The sequence below is a fragment of the Harpia harpyja genome, chromosome Z (assembly GCF_026419915.1).
Source record: "Harpia harpyja isolate bHarHar1 chromosome Z, bHarHar1 primary haplotype, whole genome shotgun sequence".
NCBI classification, from domain to species: Eukaryota; Metazoa; Chordata; class Aves; order Accipitriformes; family Accipitridae; genus Harpia; species Harpia harpyja.
In genome coordinates, this window is record NC_068969.1 from 107492256 (window position 1) to 107516427 (window position 24172).

Consider the following 24172-nt stretch of genomic DNA (forward strand, 5'->3'; position numbering starts at 1 on the left):
TGTAATTCCTGTTTAAAATATGTATGTTTAGATAAGCTTATTTTTTAAACAAAATTCAATCAAGAAATATTAGTTTATTTTGCTGGGTGGACAATACATAGATAATAAAATTTTAAGTTTTATCCCAAATTAACTATTTGTGAATTATAGTTCTCTGCTGCTCAGTGCTGATGGGTGTTAACTGCATACCTCCCCTACTATTGTGTAGGGATTTAAAGACATCACAAGACTTTTATGTAATTAAGTGCTGAAGCTTACTAAACAACTTTAGACTACTCATTTGATGCTTTTTGTTTGAAATCTGCATAATTGTTCCACTTAGTCCACTTCATAATATTGAAAAAAGGAGCTAGTAGTATGCTGAAGTTAGCGCTTAATTGCTTCATTCCGGTTGCTTCATCATGATGTGTTGTCTAAAGTACTACAACAATTTTGGTTCTCATTCTTTATCAGGCAAAACGTGTCTTCATGTCTCCAAAATACTTGGCATTTGTAGTCATCATGTGTGAAAATTGCATTTGTGATTTTAAGTTTTCAGTTATTGTATTAAAGCTTAAGCAGTTCAGAAAACAAATGAGGTAGCAAGAAATATGGAAAAGAAAACTTAGCTTTTGAGAAGTTTTTCATGTTTTATAGGAATATCCAGATTGTCTTGGAAGTCATCCCTTTTGCCTTCTCCTGTAGGGTGCATGTCATTGTTATCTGTAGAAATATGTGAATGTTTTGTATAATAGATAGGAAAACTCTGTCCTTATCTAATGAGAGGGCTGTCTTTCGAGAAAATTAAAAGAAACTAAAATTCCTAGGTTATCTCTATTAGTCACTGCCAAAAGCCGGCATCTTTTTTAAACCTGTCCTGTATTTCTGCAGTGTATGCTAGAGGTGGACTAAGGGCTAAGGATAGTGAAAATTTCTGGCCTTGTTTCTCACCCTTGTTTGAAACTAATACAATACAACATCTGTAGCGTGGGAGGGGGGTGGTGAGCAATGCTGATGAGGGATAGAATTTTTTTTAATTAATTATTAAAACTGAGTAATTTGCACAGGAATTTTGAAAGAACAGCAGATGAAATCTCTAGCCTTTTGTTAATTTTTATTAATTTTAGCATCCTGGAAAAATCCCAGTAACCTAGGAGAAAGTTGTTCATGTGCTGATGTTCAGACAGAGTGAATGAAATGGTGAGCTGCAGGCACATTAGCCCAAAACATGCCTGGGGGAAAAATAAAGGAAAAATTGATTCATCTGATTTAAAAAAAATAGAAGCATAAGAATACAACTTGTGCCATTCAGCATAGTTTTATGGAAAATAGATCCACTTCAAATAAATCTGATCTTGGTCTTTAAGTCAATTATGAGTTAACTGTGAAGATAGAGTATGTCCTTGTAAGAGATTTGTTCTACGTCTTTTGTTCTAAAAATAATTACATGCTATCATGAAACACATTTAAGTAGTTTAAAATCTACCTTGCAAATTTTGGCAAATAGATCTTTTGCAGGAGGACCCTTACTCAACGTGGGCATTTCTGGTAGGACTATAAAGGAATCCAGTCCTAGGCCAAATGCCATCTAACGTCTTTATCATGATCTGGAAGCAAAAATAAAATCACTGCTCAATAAAATGGATGGGAAATCCAAAAACTATTGGAATGGCAATTAAGAGTAAACCAGTCATGCAGAGAAATCTGGACCTCTGCTAGACTTGACCTGTTCAAATGAAAGATGCTTTAATATAGCCAAGTGCCCATTTGTTTTATAGGAATAAAGGCACACCTCCAAAACAAGGGGCTGTCTTCTGGAAAGCAGCAACTGAAAATTTTTCAGGATTGTAGTCTATGATGAAAAAAGAACAGCTCAGCATGATCGCCTAAAGGGCTGATGCTGTGGCACAAAAAAAGCCATTGTAGTCTTTTTGCTTGTAGGCACTCTTCCCTGTCTCTTAATCATTCTTGATTTATATTTCTTTATGTGGACTCTCCTGAACATGATTCTGAAGCAGTGCATTGAATTACTTATTGCTTTTACAAAACAAAGATTGTGGAAAATAGCTGAAAATCATTTACTGATAGAAGAGGTCCTTGAGAGTGAGATTTTTAGTTTACTGAATCTGAAAAGGTAACTTTATTAGCATATAATAGTCTTTGTTTTTAGTCTAGCAGACAAAGGCATAATATAAATCTGTGGCTGGAAAATGGAGCCATGCATTTAAATGTATAATAAACAAACAATTCTAGCAGCATGACTGAGGATTAAAACAACTGCGGAAGCTGATGTATTTGCTGTCTGCAGATAAAGACCAGGTGTATTTCTGAAGACTGTTTTTGTTTAAATGTGGTGTTCTCTAGTCAGACGCAAGTTATAAGCAGGTGAGTGAAATTTAATGTTTGTGAGCTGGGAAGGATTAGATTTTTTGATCTAATAGTCCTGTCTGGTATTTATCTTTAGTAGTGAGTATTGAACAAGTATTGTAGGTTGTCAGCATGCTCTTAAATAGAGTGGAAACTAGTTGCGGTGAAAATAGGAGGTTGTATTTTGTTAAAGTGATATTCAGGGCATGGACAGTGAAGGACCAGACAAATGTTGAGGTACTGTAGGTGGCTCTGGGTTTTCCTGTTAAAGTTGTGATCGTATTCTCCTGGCTAAAGAAAATAAAGTTTAACTACAGAAACTAGCAGAAGGGGAGAAATAGAATACATACGAATTGCTAGAAAGTGGATGAAGGGAAACGTTTTGTGTACAGTATTGGTAGTCTTAGTTTTTATTTGAAACAACAGCAACACTTAAAAAAAAAAAAAGGAAAAAAAGTGTATTTTAGTGAGAGTGTTTCCTTTACCAGGAAGCAGGATGAGAACTTGTTTTATTTTCTTTAACTTCAGTACATCATATTAAAGCAGTAATAAGTTTTTCTTATTTCTGATTTGTTGATGTTGAGTTTTTATGAGGATGCTGGAGTATATTTTCCTTTCTCGTCACGTATCAACTCGCCATAGGAGCTGGTAGCTAGTTGTTAAATATGTTTGATAGGACAAGGGGTAATAGCTTTAATCTGAAAGAGGGTAGATGTAGATTAGATGTAAGACGTTCTTCACTGTGAGGGTGGTGAGGCACTGGAAGAGGTTGCCCAGAGACGTTGTGGATGCCCCAGGCCTGGAAGTGTTGCAAGGCCGTATTGGATGGGGCTTTGAGCAACCTGGTCTAGTGGAAGGTGTCCCTGCCCATGGCAGGGGGGTGGAACTAGATGGTGTTTAAGGTCCCTTCCAACCCAAACCATTCTATGATTGTCTGTTTGGTGATTGGAGAATTATTTTTATCATAGGAACAGGAGCTGAAAAGCACAGGCATTTCACTGCAGATGGAGGAAATATCCTTCTGAGGCTGATGTTTGCAAATGGTTCATGACCATTCATTCAGTTCTGGGAAAATACCAGAGCCTCAGTGAAAGATTTGCCAGTGTAGTGTACAGTGAGCATAAATAACTTAGGAGCCGGTACAACTACTTCTAAAAAACACTAAATACATCTGCATAACAAAACTTTTCAGCTGCTGCTGCATGAATTATGTGTTTTGACAAATGCCATAATCCCATCAGACTTCTGAATTAGGTGCTTGATTGGAGCTTGTGGCAGTGAGTTTGCCACAGGTTGTAGTATAAATGTCAATGTGGCCAAGCTGGTAGCTGGAGACTTCTGTTTTGCTTGCTGATTCACTTGAAGAGAACGTTTCCTCTCTCATATGTCAAGCATGCTTTTGCGTTGTCGCAAACATCCTCAGCCTTCTCGATTTGCTTAGTTTTCAGTATTCATGTGTTTTGGCCACAGTTAGTCTTATCCTGGGTTATGTGAGCATAGGAAACTGTTGACATTACAAAGAATTTAATATTTAACCAAGGGACTGCAGACAATAGGTTGCTGCTCATGCCATTAGCTGGCCTCCTTTTGCCATATAATGCAAGAGTCTTGTAACACTGCAAAAAGTACAGTACACGTTGTTCTAAAATAACATGTACAGTGGGGAAAGGCCTGAACAATAGAAAACTAGCCTTTTTAATTGGAAATATGCTTGAGCTGAATCTTCTTTCTTCATTTTGGTCAGTACATAGAGTTGTGGGCTAGCACCATTATGCAAAGGACAGAGTTGTGTTCCAGAAAGATGAGATTAAAGCACATTGTATTGGCAGGCAAGGGAAGGGAAGGAAAGGGAGGGAGGAACTGTGGTGGTACCCATTTTTGCATGATACAATGTGTTGCACATAAGTGGGTGCTAGGAGACTACATGAAACATTTAAACTTTGCCTCTGAGTGGTAAGTGATTGCTCCCAGTCAGCCCTTCTGTGTCCAGTGTTTCATAGGAGAATCCCAATCAGATGACTGTGTTCAGGTATATACGTGCTTTCAGTAGAGCTGCCTGTGGGATGGCAGATGAAATTGGCTCATGTCCGTGATGTCCTTTAAACTGGGCTGCTAGCAATGTATGCAATTAAAAATGCATAATTTCCTGGAAGAGCTGTGTTCAAATGTCACATTCTAAAGGGATTATTTCTGGGTGTTTGAATAAGTCAGTTATTCTTTAGTCTAAATACAAAGCTACACCAAAGTAGTTAGAGGGTGATTTTGTGCAAATTTAATTTAAAATATAACCATTATACATGCATATCTTTATCTTGTTCAACCTAACCTGTACTGGCTTAAGACGTATTCTGGTTTGCAAGTATTCCTCTCAATAGAAGTGAGTTAGCCCTAGGAAGCTGTAGCTGTTTAACTATTTTTTAAAAAAGGAAAGCTATTAAAAAGAAAAACGAGCAGACAAACAACCCCTCTACAAAACAAAATCACCCCCTTTTCCCCCAAAATCCCAACCAACCAGCTCCCTCTCACCAGCTACCTGTGCAAGTATCTATCTTTATCGTAACAGCATGGTGAAAGAAGTACAGTTCTCTGTTGTGGGTGGTCTGACTGGTTATACTAGTATAAGCAATTATATGGTTCTCCCTTTATTATTGTTTTCGAACTCATGCTCGCAGAGCAAATGGTTTAAGATGTTATTGCTGCCTCTAGTAGAAAAGCCAAAAAGGAACCATGAATGGTAGTTCACTGTCCCTAGCTGCATGCAAAAGTGCCTCTGCTGCTGTGACATGAAATGTAAAACACAGGGATACATGAAATGAGTGGGAACGGTGCAGTATGTTAGACTTCCACAACAAGATTTATCAGAGCTGCTCCATGGAGTCCTAAATTATGTCTGCACAATGATGCAGTGATGATATACCAGCTGTCATGTTAATTACATTCTACTGGTATATTTTTCAGTTAAACTATTGCTCAAACTGATGTAGTTACCTTGGTGTACCATAGTGTGTGTTCAGTAGATCAAATTTCCTAACTCTTTAATTAAATTGGTACTTGATCTGTGTGGAAGACTTTGCTGAAGTTTGACTACATGTTTTTTTCTTTCTAAGCATAGCTGCAGCATGGAATCATAGAATGGTTTGGGTTGAAAAGGACCTTTAAAGGTCATCTGGTCCAACCCTCCAGCAGTGAGCAGGGCTATCTTCAACTAGATCAGGTTGCTCAGAGCCCCTGACCGTGAATGTTTGCAGGGATGGGGCATCTACCACCTGTCTGGGCAAGCCGTTGCGGTGTTGCAGCGCCCCGACGGTAGGAAATGTCTTCCTTGTATCTAGTCTGCATCTAGCCTCTTTTAGTGTAGAGCCGTTGCGCCTTGTCCTACCGCTACAGGCCCCATGAAAAAGTCTGTCCCCATCTTTCTGCTGAGCCCCCTTTAAGTAACTGAAAGGCCGCAGTGAGGTCTCGGCGGAGCCTTCTCTTCTCCAGTTGGCTGGAGAACCCCAACTCTCTCAGCCTGTCCTCACAGGAGAGGTGTTCCATCCCTCTGATGATGTTTGTGGCCCTCCTCTGGACCCAGCCCAAGAGATCCATGTCTTCCTTATGCTGAGGACTCCGGAGCTGGACGCAGTAGTCTGGGGGGGTCTCATCAGAGTGGAGTACAGGGGCAGAATCACCTCCCTTGACCTCCTGGCAATGCTTCTCCCAGTGCAGCCCAGGGTATGGTTGGCCTTCTGGGCTGTGAGCGCACATTGCTGGCTCGTGTCAACTTTTTCATCCACTGCTACTCCCAAGTCCTTCTCGGCAGGGCTGCTCTCAATCCCTTCATCCCCAACCTGTATTGATACCAGGCATTGCCTCAACCCACGTGCAGGACCTTGCACGTGGCCTTGTTGAACCTCATGAGATTCACATGGACCCACTTCTCAAGCTTGTCCAGGTTCCTCTGGATGGCATTCTGTCCCTCAGGCATGTCAACCGCACCACTCAGCTTGGTGTTATCTGCAAACTTACCGAGGGTGCACTCAATCCCCCTGGCTATGGCATTGGTGAAGTTATTAAACAGTACTGGTCCCAGTATGGACCCCTGAGGGACACCACCCCTCACCAATCTCCATCTGGACATTGAACTGTTGACCACTATCCTCTGGATGTGACTATCCAACCAATTCTTCATCCACCGAACAGTCCACCCATCAAATCCATATCGTCAATTTAGAGGGAAGGATGTTGTGCGGGTCCGTGTCAAAGGCCTTACAGAAGTCCACATAGATGACATCAATAGCTCTTCCCTTGTCCACTGTTGTAGTCACTCTGTCATAGAAGGCTGCTAAGTTGGTCAGGCAGGACTTGCCCTTTGGTGAAGCCACACTGGCTGTCTCGAATCATCTCCCTGTCCTCCAGCATAACTGGTTGTAATGGTAGTTTGACTTTGCTTTTATCTTGGAAGTGCCTGACCAAGATGGGATTTCTGCGGATGTCGCAGCAGTAAAGTGTGAGCATGTGTATGATTAAAATACCTTTTTTCCCCTCTCTCTCTTTTTCAGCTTTCTGAAACAAAAGTCTTCACTGCTTCCTCTGTTCCAGCTGAGAATCATGTGACTCCTGGGCAAAGGTAAGCTGCTTTTCCAGGTTTTCCCTATACCTTAAAAACCTTCTGCTTGGTGAAGCAATGTTAGCTTGCACATATAAAATGTTGAATAAAACACAGGGCAGCCCTGGTCAGAGATTGGTCAAGCTAATTTCAAAATTGCAAAAGCCTTGTTTGCAAATCACTGATTTTGTGGGTTCCCGTGTTACCTATTATTGACTATGGAAGTGGAGCCAAACTTAACAAATCCACAAGCGTAATACTGAGAAGACCCTGTCTTCTGCACAGACTGCTTACAGGCAGGAACAGAAGTAGCTGGGAAGAAAAGTTTTCTGCTGTTGAAAAGGAAGCTCTGGCTTTGCTGTTCAGAAAATGGAAGCCTGGCCCTGTAGATGCAGAAAGTTCAGAATGTAATGCTTTGACAAATGTGTTAACAGAAAAGCTTGTGTTGGCAAGAAGGTAAATTTCCTGGTAAGCATCACAGTTACTTGCCTTCACTGATGATACAGAGTTCAGATAGAGAACCAAAAATACGGCAGTTGCTGCCATCTTTTGCTTGCCTTTGTCTTCACCCAATGCCTGGCTGATGATGTTGTGGAATCAGTTGTCTGCATTAGCCTCAAGTCCCAGGAGTGTGGGTTGGGACACAGCTTTAGTGTCATGAAGACTTCAATAATTGGATATCATGAGATCAAAAACTAGATCTGAAAACTAGGTGGCCTAATGGTCCCAAACATCCTGATACAGCTGTACTGCTGTACTCCAGACTGCACCAAAATTGTCCTTCCAACATGGATGTGATTGGGAGTAGACATGGTGTCAGTTGGTCTACAGTTTAAAATCCTTTCCTTCTTAGAGGTGATGTGCTCACGTGTTCATTGTTGTAATGCAAATATTCTTCCAGTGGATGTCCCTCAAATTATGTTAGAAAATATTTTAGTTCATCAACTCAAATTCTGGTGTTTTGGTTTTTGTTTTTTTGTTGGTTTGGTTTGGTTTGGGTGTGATGGGGGTTTTTTGTTTGTTTGGGTTTTTTTAACTTGCCATGAGAAAGGTTTGGGTGTTAAGAAATCTATGCTAATGAAATTGCTGGAAGCAGCTTTTCAGCCCAAGGCCATGGTATATTTAGGATAAACTTAAGTCGGAACATTTGGAGTGGATTTCTTTTATTGTCTGAGTGCTTTGCTCTTCCTTGGTTAAACCTGTGCTAAACATGTGGTAGGGGTTAGTAAGCCATGCTAAATATAAGAAAATTCATGTTTCTCATCCTGCTCAGGTATGTGTGGTAGAGTAATTTTGGATATGTGCCTGCTACCTGAGAAACTTAGCTTTTATTTCTGCTGCTCTTGTGACTTCCATGTCATCACATATTCACTCAATCACTGCATGTGTGACTTCAGTCTTTACTGTCGTCATACCCACCCTATACAGAGGTAGGACTTTGATCCCTTGGTCTTTTTAAAGGGATAGCATGATATGCAGGGAATGTGGATTATCAATATACATAATGGGCTTGCAGGCAAGGTCTACTTGAACATAATGTATCTTTTATGACTTGTCTCTGGTTACTTGGTTATATTAATCATATAGGTTACTTATGTGATACATTATGTTATAAATTTGATAATGTTTGGAAAGAGTGCAAAGGTAGTTTGTATTCTAACTGTAGTGGAAGGTTTCAGCTAATGGAATATACTTTCTGGCAAAACCCTCTATTCTACCTCTTTTTGTATGGCAGACAAGCAATACTTGAAAAGGCTGTTAATCAGCCTAATTAAACAGTTAATTCTGTTGCTGGTATGGCAGCTTTAGTACTGTTAGTGCTTTCTTCTGTTTCAGCGCAGCCTAATCATCATGTTTATTCCAGCCAAACTTTGCTTTTCTTATAGCATTGATTTGGTAACACTGCTTCAAAAGCCTGTGACTTCCACCCAAGAGACAGAAGGCAACTCATTTGAGCCTCCCCAGCAGCAGACCTTTGGCCAAGCCCTAGTCTTCACAAATTCTCAGCACAGCACCCAGATGGCATCAGGAACCTGCAGCTCCAGTGCTGTAAATTCTTATTCTCCTCAAAGTCTGGTAAAATTATCTTATGCTTTCTAAACAGTCTTCATGAGTAAATATTTCAGGTTAAACAACTTTTCCAGGACTGCTCATTTCATGAGATATTTCAGTATTTATAAAATTCAGATTGCAAATATTGAAGGAATAGAATTAAGAATTCCATTCCTTCCCTTTACACACACGCACAAAAAAATTACTACTTTTCTGGTTTTGCTAAGTTGTTGTTTCTCAGTTTACATGAAGTGCCTGTATTAATTTTAGAGTAGAGAGCAGATGTGTTTACTGCATGCTGATTTAGGATGAAATAATTTGTTTGTAGTGAAGAGTTCTATGCCAGAAAACTATGATGTGTTATTTCCAAGCACATTATCTGACTGCTTTTTGTGGAAACCTGCCTATTTCTGAGTCAATTGTGAGGGCTTGAAATTGGGCACTTATATTTATTCTCTGAAAGTCAGTTTAACTATTAGTAAATATATGCTATTTTGAGATGCATGGATTAAAGTAAATCAGTATTGTTGCCATCACAGTGGTGGAAGTTGTATTGTTGACAATCGGAGAAGATCTGGCCATATGTTACAACTGCTGAATTTTTTATTCATCATTTGCTAGTAATCTAGGGCTGAAGAGGTTTTAGTTGCTGCCAGATAGCAGCTGTAGGCATTGACCCTATGGTTATGTTCAAATTATTTATTAAATACTTAACTCCACTCCTTCCCCTATTTTTTGTCTTTCGGTAGTCTGCAGTTCTTTGTTCTGGCTTTGGAGAGCTTGGATCCTCTAAACTGGCAAACTCTACTGGATCCCAAATCTTGGACCAGTTGAAATCTCCAGGATTGGGTCAGTTTACCTGTCAACAAAACAATAGTAGCTCTGCCACTGCTACTACAGCCAACACATCATCCTGGGATCTAAAACCACCCATCACTCAGTCCTCAGTCCTTAGTCAGTTTGGTAAGTGCTTTGACATAGCTTTCTCTCTCTCTCTTTATTAGCTCATAAGATTTCTTAATGCTGATGACAGTTTAAAGTGGTCTTAATGAAAGACTTTTTCTAAAAAAAGTAATCCTAATAATACAACTGGTTACAGCATTGTAAGAGTTACGCTTATTTGCTGGTAATATACATTACAAGTATATCACAAACTAAGTTTTGATAGGCTTAAGCCTATCCATAAATGTCATTGCATCATTAGAAGTTGCTGAGCCCTCATATAATGACATCTTTGATTTAATGTGCTTGAATAGTTAAGTGGAACTTTGTAACTTTGTTTCTCAACAAATCCTGGAAAACACTTATTTTCATTGTGCCTGTGCTGCATCTAACTGAGTATAAGGTTGTACCATATTTTGTCTTCCCTGCCTTCCCCCCCCGCCCCGATTTTTCTCTTATTAACCATTAGATGAATTTTGAATGAGGACTACATAATTTCTTCATAATGTGCATCACATCTTGGTGTTCTTTCCTTAGTATGCTGAGAATGATGCAGGTTACCCATTTTGTTTCTTCAAAATTCTATAGATTTCTCATTTGATTGAGTAAAAGTAGTAGAAACAGTGAAAGTGACACAAACTTGGTTTTTGCAGTGCAGTTCCTAGAAGTATTCTCGCTGTGAAGAGTGATAGCTCTTGCATCTCTCTCATGTGTATGTGTATATGTTTCCAGATAGATAAGCAGCCAATCTGGTAGCAGTTATAATCTTTGACACACAGCAATTCTGAAAAAATGTTTACGTATGTTTTAAGTTGCTTTCTAACGCACTTTACCAACTGAATAAAAAAACCTTCACATTGCAAATGCTGTGGATCTCATACGTTTTTTGACCACTGCTCTGAGCCACTGCATGGCTTTCAGCATCTGAAAAATATGACGGGAAGACTTGGAAAAAAGCTGTGTCCAGTGTCTCTTGACTTTCAGGCAGACTGAGATGGTAGATGACTTCCTATTTGTGTTGAAAATCTTCTCCTTTGTAGGGGCAGGAAATCCTAACTCATAATACCTCTAAATTGCAACTCCAGATCTCTTGGAAGTAATCACATTTTATCAGCACAGTTAATTGCAGTGAAAGTGGCAGTGTTTGATTAAAATAATCTGTAACCATTTTTGAGGACTAATGTGTGATAGTATTATGTGACTGTATAGATAGGTTTTGTTTCACATTTTTGAAAAAAGCCACATAATGCTTGTCCACAGCTGTTTATTTAAAGTAGAGAATATAAAATGTTGGCCTTATTACTGCAGTGGTAATGTTCAATGTGAAACTTGTGTGAGGTCTGAAAGAGACTTGCACACACTATAAAATCATAGCTGTCGAGTATGTCAAGTCACCCAGATTCTTTCATAAGAGTAGAAGTGTGAAGAGCAGAGTCTAATGCTTTAATTTTGATTTTTCTTTTTCCCAACACTGACCAGACTTTAAATCCCAGCCTGAACCATCCCCAGTTCTGAGCCAGCTGACCCAGCGACAGCAACAACAAACGCAGGCAGTTCCTGTTCCTCCTCCTGGGCTGGAGTCGTTCTCCTCCCAGATAAAACTCCGAGAGCCATCTCCAGTAGACACCTCTACAGCTGTTAGCAAAATGTTACAGCTCCCCACTATATCTATGGATAACCAGGCAGTGACTGCCCATCAAACCCAGCAGAAACAGATAAAACCACCAAAACGGAGGATAACTCCAGCATCCAAGGTGGGTAATTGAATGGTAGCTTGTCCTTAGTAAACGTAAAAACATACAAAAGCTTGTGTCAGGAATAGTGTGGCCAGCAGGAGCAGGGAAGCGATCTTCCCCCTGTACTCGGCACTGGTGAGGCCGCACCTCAAGTACTGTGTTCAGTTTTGGGCCCTTCACTACAAGAAAGACATTGAGGTGCTGGAGCGTGTCCAGAGAAGGGTAATGAAGCTGGTGAAGGGTTTAGAGCACAAGTCTTGTGAGGAGCGGCTGAGGGAACTGGGGTTGTTTAGTCTGGAGAAAAGGAGGCTGAGGGGAGACCTTGTCGCTCTCTACAACTACCTGAAGGGGGGTTGTAGTGAGGGGGGTACTGGTCTCTTTTATCAGCTAGTGATAGGACAAGAGGAAATGGCCTCAGGTTGTACCAGGGGAGGTTTAGATTGGATATTAGGAAAAATTTCTTTACTGAAAGGGTTGTCAAGCATTGGAACAGGCTGCCCAGGGAAGCAGTGGAGTCACCGTCCCTGGAGGTATTTAAAAGTGTAGATGTGGCACTTAGGAACATGGTTTAGTGGTGGATTTGGCAGTGCTAGGTTTACAGTTGGACTCTATGATCTTAAAGATCTTTTCCAACCTATATGATTCTATTCTATATATAAGTTGCTAGGGAGAAGGAGCACAAAGACCATGGTATATTTCTTGTTTTTAAAGCAGGAGATTTTAAACTGGATAGTTTTTAGGTCCAAAATGCAGTGATGTTGTCTTTCCCAAGCACATAGCTGATTGCTCCATGTGGAAAATAACTGTTGCTGAGTGATTCTGGATTGACTTAGTAGCCACAAGATGAATGTTGGCTGAAGGTGAATGGACATGGATGACACTGATATTATAGAATAGTATGGCATACTTTTTCAGCTCCAGATCAGAGCACAGAATCAATGAATTAATATCAGGTTACAAGAATGAAGTTAATTTATGCGATGCAAACTGGAGGGTTGTCGCAGATCTAGTTAGCAGGGAAGGCTGAGGCAGTAACTGAAGAAACATGTAGTTAAGGAAGGAGAGGGTGTCAGTTACTGGTATCTAATACAGGTAGTGCATGCAAAGGAATTACGGCTTTTTTTTCCTCCTTTAAGATTCCTGCCTCTGCGGTGGAGATGCCTGGATCAGCAGATGTGACAGGGTTAAATGTTCAGTTTGGAGCTCTGGAGTTTGGATCAGAGCCTGCACTCTCAGAGTTTGGATCAACTTCAAGCAGTGAGAATACCAGCCAGGCGAACAACAATAGCTTGTACTCAAAATCTGTAAAGTATGTGTGAGTTCCCCTTGTGCATACTTACGTGTGGTCTTTAGGAGGTCAAGTTTGTGCCAAAAACATCAAGGCACAGTCACCATGTAATGGATGGGGGAGATATGATGACTTGTAAGGCTAAGGGTTTTCTGTGGATGGCATCTTAAAGGAGAAATTTCTAATGACAATCAAAATCTCCCTGGATGGGTCGATGTGAAGCTGGAAAGGACATGAATGTAAATAACCTTATAATAAGCTATTCTTTATAGAATTGCTTTCTTATGTTTAAATGTCCAGATTTTTAAGTTTGTTTGAGGGTTTGTTCCTCACAACACAAACTTTTCTGCTTTTGATCCAGGAGAGGTGATCCTTGTACCGTAGATGTGTGTGTTTGTACATTAGCACCAGATTACAGATCTAATGCTCCTACAGGATGAGAAAAGAAGCTAGGCTTTCAGTATGCAGAAGCTCTTACTGAAATGCTGAAATAGCTGATGATAGATGCCAACGTACCAGTAACCTGTTTTTTTCTTCCTTATTCATTGAAAAATTGGCTTCAGTAAAAAGCTTCCTGAAGTTAATTGGGAAATACTACTAAAAATGAACTTTCACGTTGACTTCTAGTTCTATCAGTGGTTTAAGCTGTTTAGAAAGTAAAACACTCCTGCATGTTTTAAAGTATTTTTTCCTCTTTGCATAGTTCATTCCATTAGACTGCTACTGTCACGTTAGAATTCTATTGTAAAAAGAGACTGGGTGTTTCTCATCATATACCAGACTTTATGGACCTAGTTGTTTAAAAAAGAGAGATTATGATCAGTAATTTATCCTTTGAGAAGGTGAAAATAACATGACCAGAAAGTGCTTGTGTGTAAACTCTTGCTTTGGTTGGGCAGGCAGGAGGAAGGTGAATGTTGCTCAGTGCAACTGATGGTTTTGAAGCAGTGATTACTGGGGACCAAAGCAAAATTAACTATTTTTTTTCATTATTCGATTTTCTACTATAAATAATGTAGATTTGACTGCATGTTTAAGGTAGTTTGAGATAACTGTATAGGAGCTGATATTTTCATGAAGATGTTCAAGTTATCGTTTACCAAGATGATAAAAATAATTTTTACTCTTTCCAGTGATCCTTTGAATACCTCTTTGCCAATACCCAATACAGTACAGGAGTCCACCTACACAACCTCTGCCATCACCTCTTCCAGTCTGACCTGCTCATCCCAGAGCACTAGCCCAGTAACAACAACTTCCTCCTATGACCAGACTTCTGTGCATAGTAGGATAGCGTACCAAAGCTCCATGGCTCCATCTGAATCAACCCCTGTTGCAGTTACGGTGAGTGAATTACAGAAATAAGACCTTGAAAGAGGTGAAATACTCTTATCTGTTAGACTTGTATATATATATGTAGACATATATATATATATATACACACACACACTTGTTAGACCCTGCTATGTTAATACTTTTAATGAAGCCAAGTGGTATTCTTGATTGCCAAGCCCACTCTGTTATTTATTTTTGCTTTTCCTATTGTGTAGCCATTTTTGGCCATACTGTATTTGGGATATAAAAGCCTCTGACCTTATGGGTTTTGACATCTTAAATTGCTGTTTGACCTTTTTTCTTAGTAACACTTAACATTCTAATTGAGTTTCCTTCCCTAAAGCTGAGCTTTTAAAAAAGGAACTATCTCTGTATGTAAATATTAGTAATTGTATGTTACCATAACTTGACACTTTTTGTCCAAAGGTATATTATTTATTAAATTTATATGGCACCTAGCAAATGGATCCCAAACTGTTTGTGGCCCCTCCAGCATTACTGTTCTGTTGGATATAGACACCAGTGGGAATTAATTTCATGTTTTATTTTAAAAAGCATAGGGAGAGGTCTAATCTAGGACAGAGAGGATCTCTCTTGGGAGATTCAAAAGCACCTACTCTCTTTGTGTATGGAATGTAGCTTTGTTTTAAGAGAACTTAATTTATTAAATGTTTAAGGAACTTGTGAGAGTTTGTAAGTTTGTTTACTTCTGGCCTTTGTTATGTAATGGCTCAGTCACACTTGTCTTCTGCACTAGCTCGTATGTACTGGTGAGGATCAAGCGTAACTATCCACTTCTGTACTCCAGCGTTATCCAAAAAACAACTGGTGCTTCTCAAGTCTTATCTTTCAATGGAAAAAAATTGGCGTCTCTGTGTAACTTGGATAGTTAAAATTGTGAGTTGCATTAGATCAAAAGCACAACCATTTCCTATATGTTAATGAAATTCTTTCTTTCATATCGGTGTGAACCTGAAGTTTGTGTTATATACAGTACATGGGAAGGTCTCCGGCTGATGGGTGTAGTATGGGCAGTGTATGGGATTCTGTATGTTCAGGACACCTTGCACTTGAGACAACTATTATGTGGTTTTGTTAAAGGCAGTAAAAAAGTTAATTTTCTGCCTTTTTGTCTTTCAATTTAGAATGAATATAGAATTTTGCATGAAGCATGTTTGATGTGTGATTCAGTCTGAAAACTTAATATGCCTCTAAGATGATTTATTCATTCAGTTCTCCTTTGTTTACAGAATGGGCACAGTGGAGTTAGAACACAGGCAGCTCTTGACAGTAAGTTTACAAAGCTTGGTTGTGCACAGGACTTTCTGATCTTTCCTTACTACTTGCTGTGTGCACAACTGTTCCAGTGACATTGGGTTTAAGGTTTTGTATTGTTCTCCCTGACTAATTTTTGGCTGATACATTTGAGTTTATTTTGTACTCGCATAGTATACACTGCTTGTTTCTTGCCTAAAACTGAAGTATGAAAGCAGTCCTACTAAATATACAAACCTAAGCAGTCTTAGAATTAGAGAAGCAGCTTTGCTGCTGCTTTTCCTTTTGAATTTACCTGCCAAAAATTATTTAATATAAAATTAAAATAAAATATAAGATTAAAAATTAATATAAAATTGCTTAGAATTCTTCCAATTCTCAGTTGGGAAGCTGTGAGCAGCACTTGGCTGTAATGAAACAAAGTCACATTGTTTGAATGCACCTCTCACTGGGTATAGTGTTACTTATGCCCTGTTACAAGCCTGTGGGGAATAAGGGTAACTAACGTGCTCCCTCTGCTGGGTAACTTGCTGCCTTGCGGTGGAGTAACAGTAACAGTACTTGGTCTGATACAGCTGTTACTGTTACCTTCATCTTGGTCTGTTTCTAATGTGGTGTTTTACTTGTAGCATCCCTACAGCTCTCTTCCTGCAGTTAAAATAATTATAGTGTTCGCTATTCTGACCTTTATGTGCTGCTCTGTGGAAGTTTGCAAGGGCAGCAGTGTGAATTAAAATCTTTTGGAATTCCAACACTTCAATTTTAGGTCTATCCTCCTCTTAAACATCTCTTCAGGTAGGTCATTAGTGGGGCAGCCTTTTCTTTTTAATACTTCTGAGTAAAAAGAAGTAGAGTATTCAGACCTGTAAACAGTGTTTTGCTAGTGCCAAGTTTAATTTAAATGAGCATGAGGAGCATATATGCCCTAGAGTTACCACTTAAAAGATTGTTATATATAAAGACAACTTTTCAAGTGGAAAACTTTCTTACTCTCATGTACAGAATTAATAAACAGTTTATGAAATTCACTACAGGATTTGTCTTCTTGCTATGGAAAACAAAGATCTGAGAATTTGTAGTATTTTTGTAGTTTTTCTGTAATGGCTTTATTAGTCCTTTTTTCTATGCCAGTTCTCTTTTGAGAACACTTTTGGATTTTTTCGGTATCTCAAGCTGTCCTGGTTTTGGCTAGGATAGAGTTAATTTTCTTCGTAGTAGCTGGTATAATGTTATGTTTTGGATTCATCGTATGTATTTCATGCATCCAAACGATTTTGAAGTTCTCTCATGCTTCTTAAACCCTTAGTTCAAAGCATGACTGATGTGTTGTAATTCTGACCATCCTACTTGTCTCCTGGTTTTCTTTGTCTTGCACATTGTGTTCAGGCATCTTGTAAGGGTTTTAATGAAGATGGTGCTTCTGTCCCTTGTATTGAGGACATCTACTTTCTACTTCCAGAAGGGGACCCTGCTTTAAATATATTGAGAGTTGTAAATGTTATTTACTTATTTTTATGTGAATCTTGCCAGGAGGTATCAGGTGATACAGTTGCCACCTTCTTAACTATGTTTCTGTTTGTCACTTGAATTTCCTTCTCTGTTGTCAGTTACCCTCAAACTTATTGCCAAGGCCAAGACCACTTGATTTCTGTTTGCATAGCACCCAATCCAGCAACCTGACTTGGGTCATTTAGGGAGGAAACCAAACCATTAATGTGAACAAACTGTGATGTGTAACTTCGAAGTGTATATCTGACTTTTGTTTGGTGACCATTCTAAAACTGTCTTCACATGCACTGCAAATTAGTGATGAGCCACTGGGTAGTGGTCTCTGGTGTGGTATAGAAGCATGGCCCAGCAGAAGGCAGGGCTCAACTCTGAGTTTTATTGGTGGGTGAGTGCCTCTAATTCTTTATATTATCTTTGCAGGACGAGAATTAAGTGTAGAAGCAGATGAGAATTATGTTGGGCAGTAAAGTTTTTCACTGTCTTTTTTTAGTATAGTGATCCTTTGGAAAGGCACATCTGTGGTAAACAAGTTTTACTCTATGTAGCCTAAAAAGTAATATTAAAGCTAAACACTTTTTGTTACGTAGATCAAATAAAGTCAGTCAATATTTGACAAGTCTTTAGCCATTCAAAATACATAATGCTGTGCTCAGTTGTGGCCTTTTATTGTAGCTGCTTTTACTCTACTGCATTACATGTTTGAGTAGTCCAAACTGATAAGTTATATGTGCCCTTGTACGCCAGTGATCTCAGTCTTGATCGTCAGAGGTGCTGTGTAGGTTGGAGTGAAGAAGCAGAGCTGTAGGTAAAAGCAGATTTGTACGGTGCCTTGAAAAGCACAACTGTTAGCAGAACCAAATGCAAGGAATTTTAAATTGAGTATTGACTTGTGAGCAAAAGCTAGTGGTCCAGACAGTGGGAGGTGACATGCAGAAGACTGTAGTTTACTACATGTGTAGCAGTGAAAATTATAAATCTATTGAAGTGAAGAGCTTAAAGGGAAAAAATGATAGTTCTGTTGCTGTTTGAATTTTCCTTAATAGTCAGATTGCTTGATATTGTTACTGGTTCTGCATGGTCAGATTTTTGTAAACCAAGGGGAGAATACTACTGTATTCCTGAATCCAGGCTGGGATGTCAGGTGTGCTGGAATTTGTCTTTGAATACCTCTTTTTAACTTGTTGCAGCTATTTCATCAGTTCCAGCGCCTAAGGCAGAGCCTTCTCCCTCACTACCTTCTGCTGGTTCTCTGCCTAGTGTGGTATCCACCACTGCTTCGCTTCTGCCTTCAGCATCGCAGCACGTGGCAACGTTGCCCAGCTTGCCTCAGTCCAGTGATTTGGCCAGCAGCTCACTTTCCCAGTTAAGCAGGTACAGTAGGGGTTGTGATAAACTGAAAGGAGTTCAATTTTGGGGAAAGGGCAAATGTGAGGGTGATTGTGTGTGGGGGCTGTCAAACGCTAGGGTCCCCTTTTCTGACATTAACTAGAATTAGGAGAAAGATTCAGAAGAGAACAGGATGTTTCTGGTTGCAAAGTGAGAGCTCTGGGCTGCCTCTTAATGATAGAGCAGCTGCTGCCCTCAAGTTTTTGTGGTATATAAACAGCTTTGTATTTCAAGGGGCTCTTGCTTCAGTCATGCCAGCTAAATTGGCTAAATTGATTCCTCCAGTTTTTTTTTTTTTCTACTATGTCCACAGTGCCTGCTGTTTGTTTAGTGTTGTATGTTTCAAACCATTCCTTAACAGTTTACTTCCTGGCTAATTTTGAAATATTGTAGTTTCATTTATATTGGTATTTCTTAAAATTAAAACCCAGAAATAGTTCTACAAGGAAAGTGTGTGTTTTTTCTTTTACTAAGAGACTTTCTAAGAGTCTTCCTTAAGACACTTTGAAATATCAGATTGGTGTTCCTGGAAGTGCATTCAGCACAGCTTAACTCATTTGCACTATTTGATTTTTCTCAGTGCCTGTTACTTGAGCTTCATCCTCAGGCGGGTGACATCCTGAGACTCTACTGGTTATGTTTTAATACTGACCCTTGTACTGTATTTGTTAATGTAAGAAACTAATTTGTTGGGATATCAGGTTTTTTTTTCCCTGTTTCACAGCTAGGACATGGTTGATTCTCTTTTAATACACTAGTGGGTTTTGTTGAATAAAATGCTAAATATGTCAAATAACAAGAATTATTCCATTTGCATTAGAAACATCATCTCCCCACATTTGTTTGTTGGAAAGCTGTGTACATTGGTAGAAATTTTACTTGGAGGGTTGGTGCTGTTGGGCAGATACCAAGTGCCATGAAAAGATGATGCCTGAATTCCGAGCATGTCTGATGATGTTGTGCTGGTGGCTGTTGTCTGTGTCTCTACCATAGGTCAGATGGTGAATTAAGGCTTATTAGAAGAGCTGAGGAGAGTGGGCGAGGGAGTGGTTTAAAACCGTATGTTGGACTGAACTATTTCTTTCCTTGCTTCCTGAAGTGGTGTCATTGTAATTCCTGCAGATGGGGAACAGTTTTAAAGAATCAAAGTAAAATTAGTCTGTGAAACTGCCATGATTTATTCTGGTCTCACACCTCAAAGAGCTGCCAGAAGTGTTTGCCCTTAAATTAGGACATACAATTTAGCCCACTGCTTTGCTGTGAAAACTGCTGTATTTTCTTGTGGCTATTTCCATAGGGAATCCTAAAATATTTGTTATGGTCAGGATCTCTCTTACTTCTGATTTCACATGAGGAGGGGCTTTTTAAGCACCAAACCATACATGTTTTTTATGGCTTGGTTTTGTTTGTTCAGTGTTCATTCTGTTTATTTTGTAGTGTACTGTAAGTTATGTTCTTGACCTCAAATGTAAGGTATAACTTTTATCAGTGTAAATGTTTAAGAAGCAGTTTTAGTCACCTTTCAGGGAGACATTTAAAGATCTTTGGATTACAGATGAGTGTCGGTGCTGCTGTTACTGCCAAAAGCTCACAGGCCTGGTCAGCTAGGGAAAAAAGGTGGTGCTAAAGCAGAGTTGCTTCCTAAAATTAAGTTATCTGCAGATGTTTTTCAGCAGGGGATTCTTTATTTTCATTCTTTACAATGTACGTATAAAACTGAACTGATAGTTCTGATTCATCTTTTCAAATAGGAAATGGCTTTTGGTGGAGTGTGGTGGTATGAACTGGCCTTGATTAAATTGCCAGAGTCTGTAGTAGTATGGCTAATTTTTGGGCTTTCACAGATGCTTTTCATTTGCTGGGGTTTTTCTGAGCCCTGTCTTTTGAGAATGTGTTGGAGCTTTTGGCAGAGTTATGGGGCAAATACCGTGCAGTTCTAATTGGTTGAACTAATGTTATGCAGGTTAAAACGTGAGAAATACCATAGTGAGTCAAACCAAAGTACTGCCTAACCTAATTAATGCCATTGCCCTGTGGCAGGCAGCAGCAGTTGCTCAGGGAAAGAATGAGAAACAAAGCACGTGTTGTGTGAACCTTCTTCTGGTTTTGGACTTCATGTGTCTTGGAGTCATTGCTACGTAATTCTTGAATTCTTATTGCTTTTCTAAAAATATAGTAAATCGATAATTACAAATAAATGGTGTTTTAGATGCTTCTTGTTAGTTATAATTGTCTCTGTACTTCGTTTTTTTTCATTAAAAGGTAGTAGGGTATTAGTTAAAGAAAAAATTGTCTGTAGGGGTGTATGTATATATCTACACATAAACACATATATGTGTGTGTGTATACACACACCCCTACAGGCATTTTTTCCTTTAATATCCTACTCTGTGTGTGTATGTATATACACACACCTACAATTTTTATTCTTCAACTAATATCCTAATACCTACTCTGTGTATATATATATACGTATATATACATACATGTAGATACTTAAAATAGTTCTAGGAAAAATTAATTTTATTATTTCTTTGCAATTTCTTTCTAGCTCCCTTTCCAGTCATCAGAGCAGCCTCTCCCCTGCCTCAGTGTTGTCTTCAAGCACATCACATGCAGTAAGTCCTGTTTGCATTTCAACAGCTGTTTGGCATATAGTCAGTTTATCTGATGATTAAGACCCTCTCTTAATGTTCGTTGTGTCCCAGTACACAAAGAACTGAAATGAGCCTTATCTCAGGGAAGAACGACTGCCAGCCCTCTTGTGGTCAAAAAAAGTCTTTACCACTTGTGATTTGTACTGGATCAGGAATAGCTATTACAGAGACTTGCCAATCACACAACTGCAGAGGAAACTTCCGTGCCAGCAAGGGGGGGTGAAAGAAAGAAAGAATTTTTTGTAACAAATATATTAAAAAAAATTTTAAAAATCTTTGGAAGTGGCTGTCTGAAACTGCTCCAAAATGTGGACTGTTAGCAGTCTCCACTGGAGAGGTTAGCTGGCAAAATGCAGGTGATGGAATGATACATGTCATGAGAAATGCCTTGTGACAGATGATTTTAGAGTTTACCATATGGCATTGTTGTCATCTACGTATTTAATGCATTTGCGATAAGAAAGCAAATGGTAGTGAACACAATGCTCTAGATGAGGTTTCACAAACAAAAATCAGAGAGACACTGCCTTGTTCTGTGATGGGGTACTTCTGTACAATCCCAGATGGGGTGAGCATATAGGTTACCGCTTTTCTTTATGTCTGTATTTTGGTTTGTAATGATCCATCCCTACTGAATATGTAACTTAAAAATTCACACTTATCCAAATGTCCTTCTTTTCTTGTCAGAGTTGTTTTGGCTTCTGTGTGTTGATGACACTGTTTTGCGAGTGTGATTGGCTTACAGCTACGGCACTGTATTGTGCTGGATTCAATCCAGGAACTCCTTTATCCTCATGTGTTCCTGTAATACATCTGGTCTGTGTTTGAGTTTACCACATGGACTCTGTTGTGGGGCACTACAGTTTTAACTTTTTAAATTCCACAAGTGCATTGAGGAAATCACAAGAGCAGTGTCCTGTATTTTGAAAACAAATACTGTCTTTTGGAAGAATATAGGAGTTTAAGATAAGAAGTACTAGCTTGAAGGAGTATACAAGCAAAGAGCAAGAAATAATGCAATGGAGTGACATTTGAGTTACTGTGGTATAATTTTGTGATGATATAGCAGTTTGAATTTAACTCTTGTAATAATTTTCTTTGAATACTTAAAATTCACAAGCATGCAACTTAGTTGCTTGCTTGGTATATAGATAATGCATATCTTTTGCATGTGCTGCTCTTACTTAAAAGATTGTAGTTGGGTTTTTTTTGTTTTGGTTTGGTTTGGTTTTCTTCCCCAAGCATCTTCCACGGTGGTTTATTTGCTCTGTGATCCTCATTCTTTTTGTCTCCTTTCTAGCACACTAGTGTTGAGAACACAACTTCGCTCCAGCCCTCAACAACCTTTTCAACTGCTTCAACCTCAGCCACTAGCACCACCTCTTCGGTTGTCAGCATGGCAAGCAGTATGAACACTACAAACAGCCTTGGCCTGAGCGTTACCAGTGTGTCTATACCAGCTGCTACCACACGGGCAGCTCCCTTAGTGTCTTCAGGTTTGCGATATTAACATGACGTGGATAGACAGAGGACTTCAGTCAGCAGGGCTGTCAGTTGAGCATCTCACCAGCCATAACTATGCTAAGAAATCCACACTCTTGACTAGCATTTTCAGCATGTTTTATTTGCTGTCTTACACAAACCCAGGCAACTTTATTTTATATTTGAAATATTTGTTAGGGTGTTATGTGGCATTTATATAAGATATCCCATCCCCAAAGAGCTTTATAAATAGACAATAGGGCAGTTCAGACTGTGGAAGTTTTGGGCTAGGAGATTTGCCCAGTTTTTATTCCAGGTTGTGATCAGCTCTTGGCTATGAGTTCACATTAGCTTTAATTTCAGTATTCTCTGTGGCTTGAATTCATTTGGCAGTATCAAAATACACTGCAGTGTCCTCATTACCATATGCCACATCCCTACTGCCACATCTACAGAAAGGAAAAAAGTGTCTGATGTCTGGGTCATTCCACAGCAAAAGAGAAGGTCGGGAGGCTTCTTGCACTGAAGTGAAAGTAATGCTGAATTCTCTTTTGCTTCTCTCATCAATCTGAACTGCTAAAAGGAAATCTTATGGAGGGAAGTGAATGATTTAAACAGAAGGATTTCTCATTCCCATATCTTATAAATTAAGTGTCTGATGACTGGCCAAAGTGCATTTTTTTACTCTTCTGCTTCCTAGCACTGCTTCATGGAGGCAACTGAAGCTGTTTCAATCTTACTCTCTTTCCTATTCTCAGCTGCAGTAAGTCACCCACAAAAAGTATGCTGGCAACATTTAGTGCTTTCCAGTCTATTGCTGGTGGTAAGGGGGAATGTGTTGACAGAGCAGAAAATGAAAGGAGAGAATTTGCTTTCTTAGACTGAGAACAGTGCCTAAATTTTACCTTCAGTAGAGGACTGAGGAAAGGAGAAGTTTCTGTAATTCTTGTAATCCTCTTGGACAAAGTAAATGGCAAAATCAAACTGTTCTCTGATGGGACTCTTTTCAGTCTTAAGTAGCCTGTGCTTTCCCTTCCTTGAGGCATGGTTAAACTCTTCAGGCTCTTTTGAGCATATTCATCAACCAGCACAAAATTCTTCTGTGTAGTTCTGCTCTTTACGAGCTCTGACAGTGCAGCTGCCAGGGCTTGTGAGCTATCTTGTCTGGATGCTGAAGCCTTTTGTTTTCTAAAGGCTTGTTAAAGTGTCTGTATTTTGATTCTACAGGCAAAGCTCCCCCAAACCTGCCCCAAGGTGTACCTCCCTTGTTGCATAACCAGTATATTGTGGGACCTGGAGGACTTCTGCCTGCCTACCCAGTAAGCAATTTAATTGTTCCTGTCCTCAATTGCTTAACCCTTGGTGCAAGTGGGCCCACCAGACCTGCTGCTGTCTATGCTAAGGCATTTGTGTTGGCACATGTTGCACCTAGAATTCTTGTTCCAAATGCTGAAGAATATATGAAATATATTCAGTGGGGGTTTACTGCTGGTAGTAAACTATAGAACTGTTGGTACAGACTTATGTGGCTGCTGTTGAAGCTAAACATGCATGTTGCTATGTTTTTCAGTCATAT

At 39.3% G+C, this 24172-nt stretch overlaps 1 protein-coding gene and 1 non-coding gene across 18 annotated transcripts in view; both read left to right on the plus strand.

Moving 5' to 3' along the window:
- The window catches only part of LOC128136878 (ubiquitin-associated protein 2-like), a 79140-nt gene that overhangs the window by 54179 nt on the left and 789 nt on the right, over positions 1 to 24172 (plus strand). For 13 of the 17 annotated variants that reach the window (XM_052777194.1, XM_052777197.1, XM_052777201.1 and 10 more), the window contains 11 exons: positions 6888 to 6955; positions 8821 to 9010; positions 9736 to 9949; positions 11408 to 11682; positions 12801 to 12979; positions 14086 to 14296; positions 15538 to 15577; positions 18259 to 18442; positions 21009 to 21075; positions 22415 to 22610; positions 23824 to 23915. In XM_052777194.1, coding sequence (XP_052633154.1) covers positions 6888 to 6955; positions 8821 to 9010; positions 9736 to 9949; positions 11408 to 11682; positions 12801 to 12979; positions 14086 to 14296; positions 15538 to 15577; positions 18259 to 18442; positions 21009 to 21075; positions 22415 to 22610; positions 23824 to 23915 — 1716 coding nt within the window. The remainder of the gene's footprint in view (positions 1 to 6887; positions 6956 to 8820; positions 9011 to 9735; positions 9950 to 11407; positions 11683 to 12800; positions 12980 to 14085; positions 14297 to 15537; positions 15578 to 18258; positions 18443 to 21008; positions 21076 to 22414; positions 22611 to 23823; positions 23916 to 24172) is intronic. The other 4 variants (XM_052777188.1, XM_052777189.1, XM_052777191.1 and 1 more) reach the window with 1 other exon arrangement.
- On the plus strand, positions 12405 to 12489 carry LOC128137930 (small nucleolar RNA SNORD121A). The gene has a single exon (XR_008233916.1). It is a non-coding gene; the product is annotated as a small nucleolar RNA SNORD121A (small nucleolar RNA).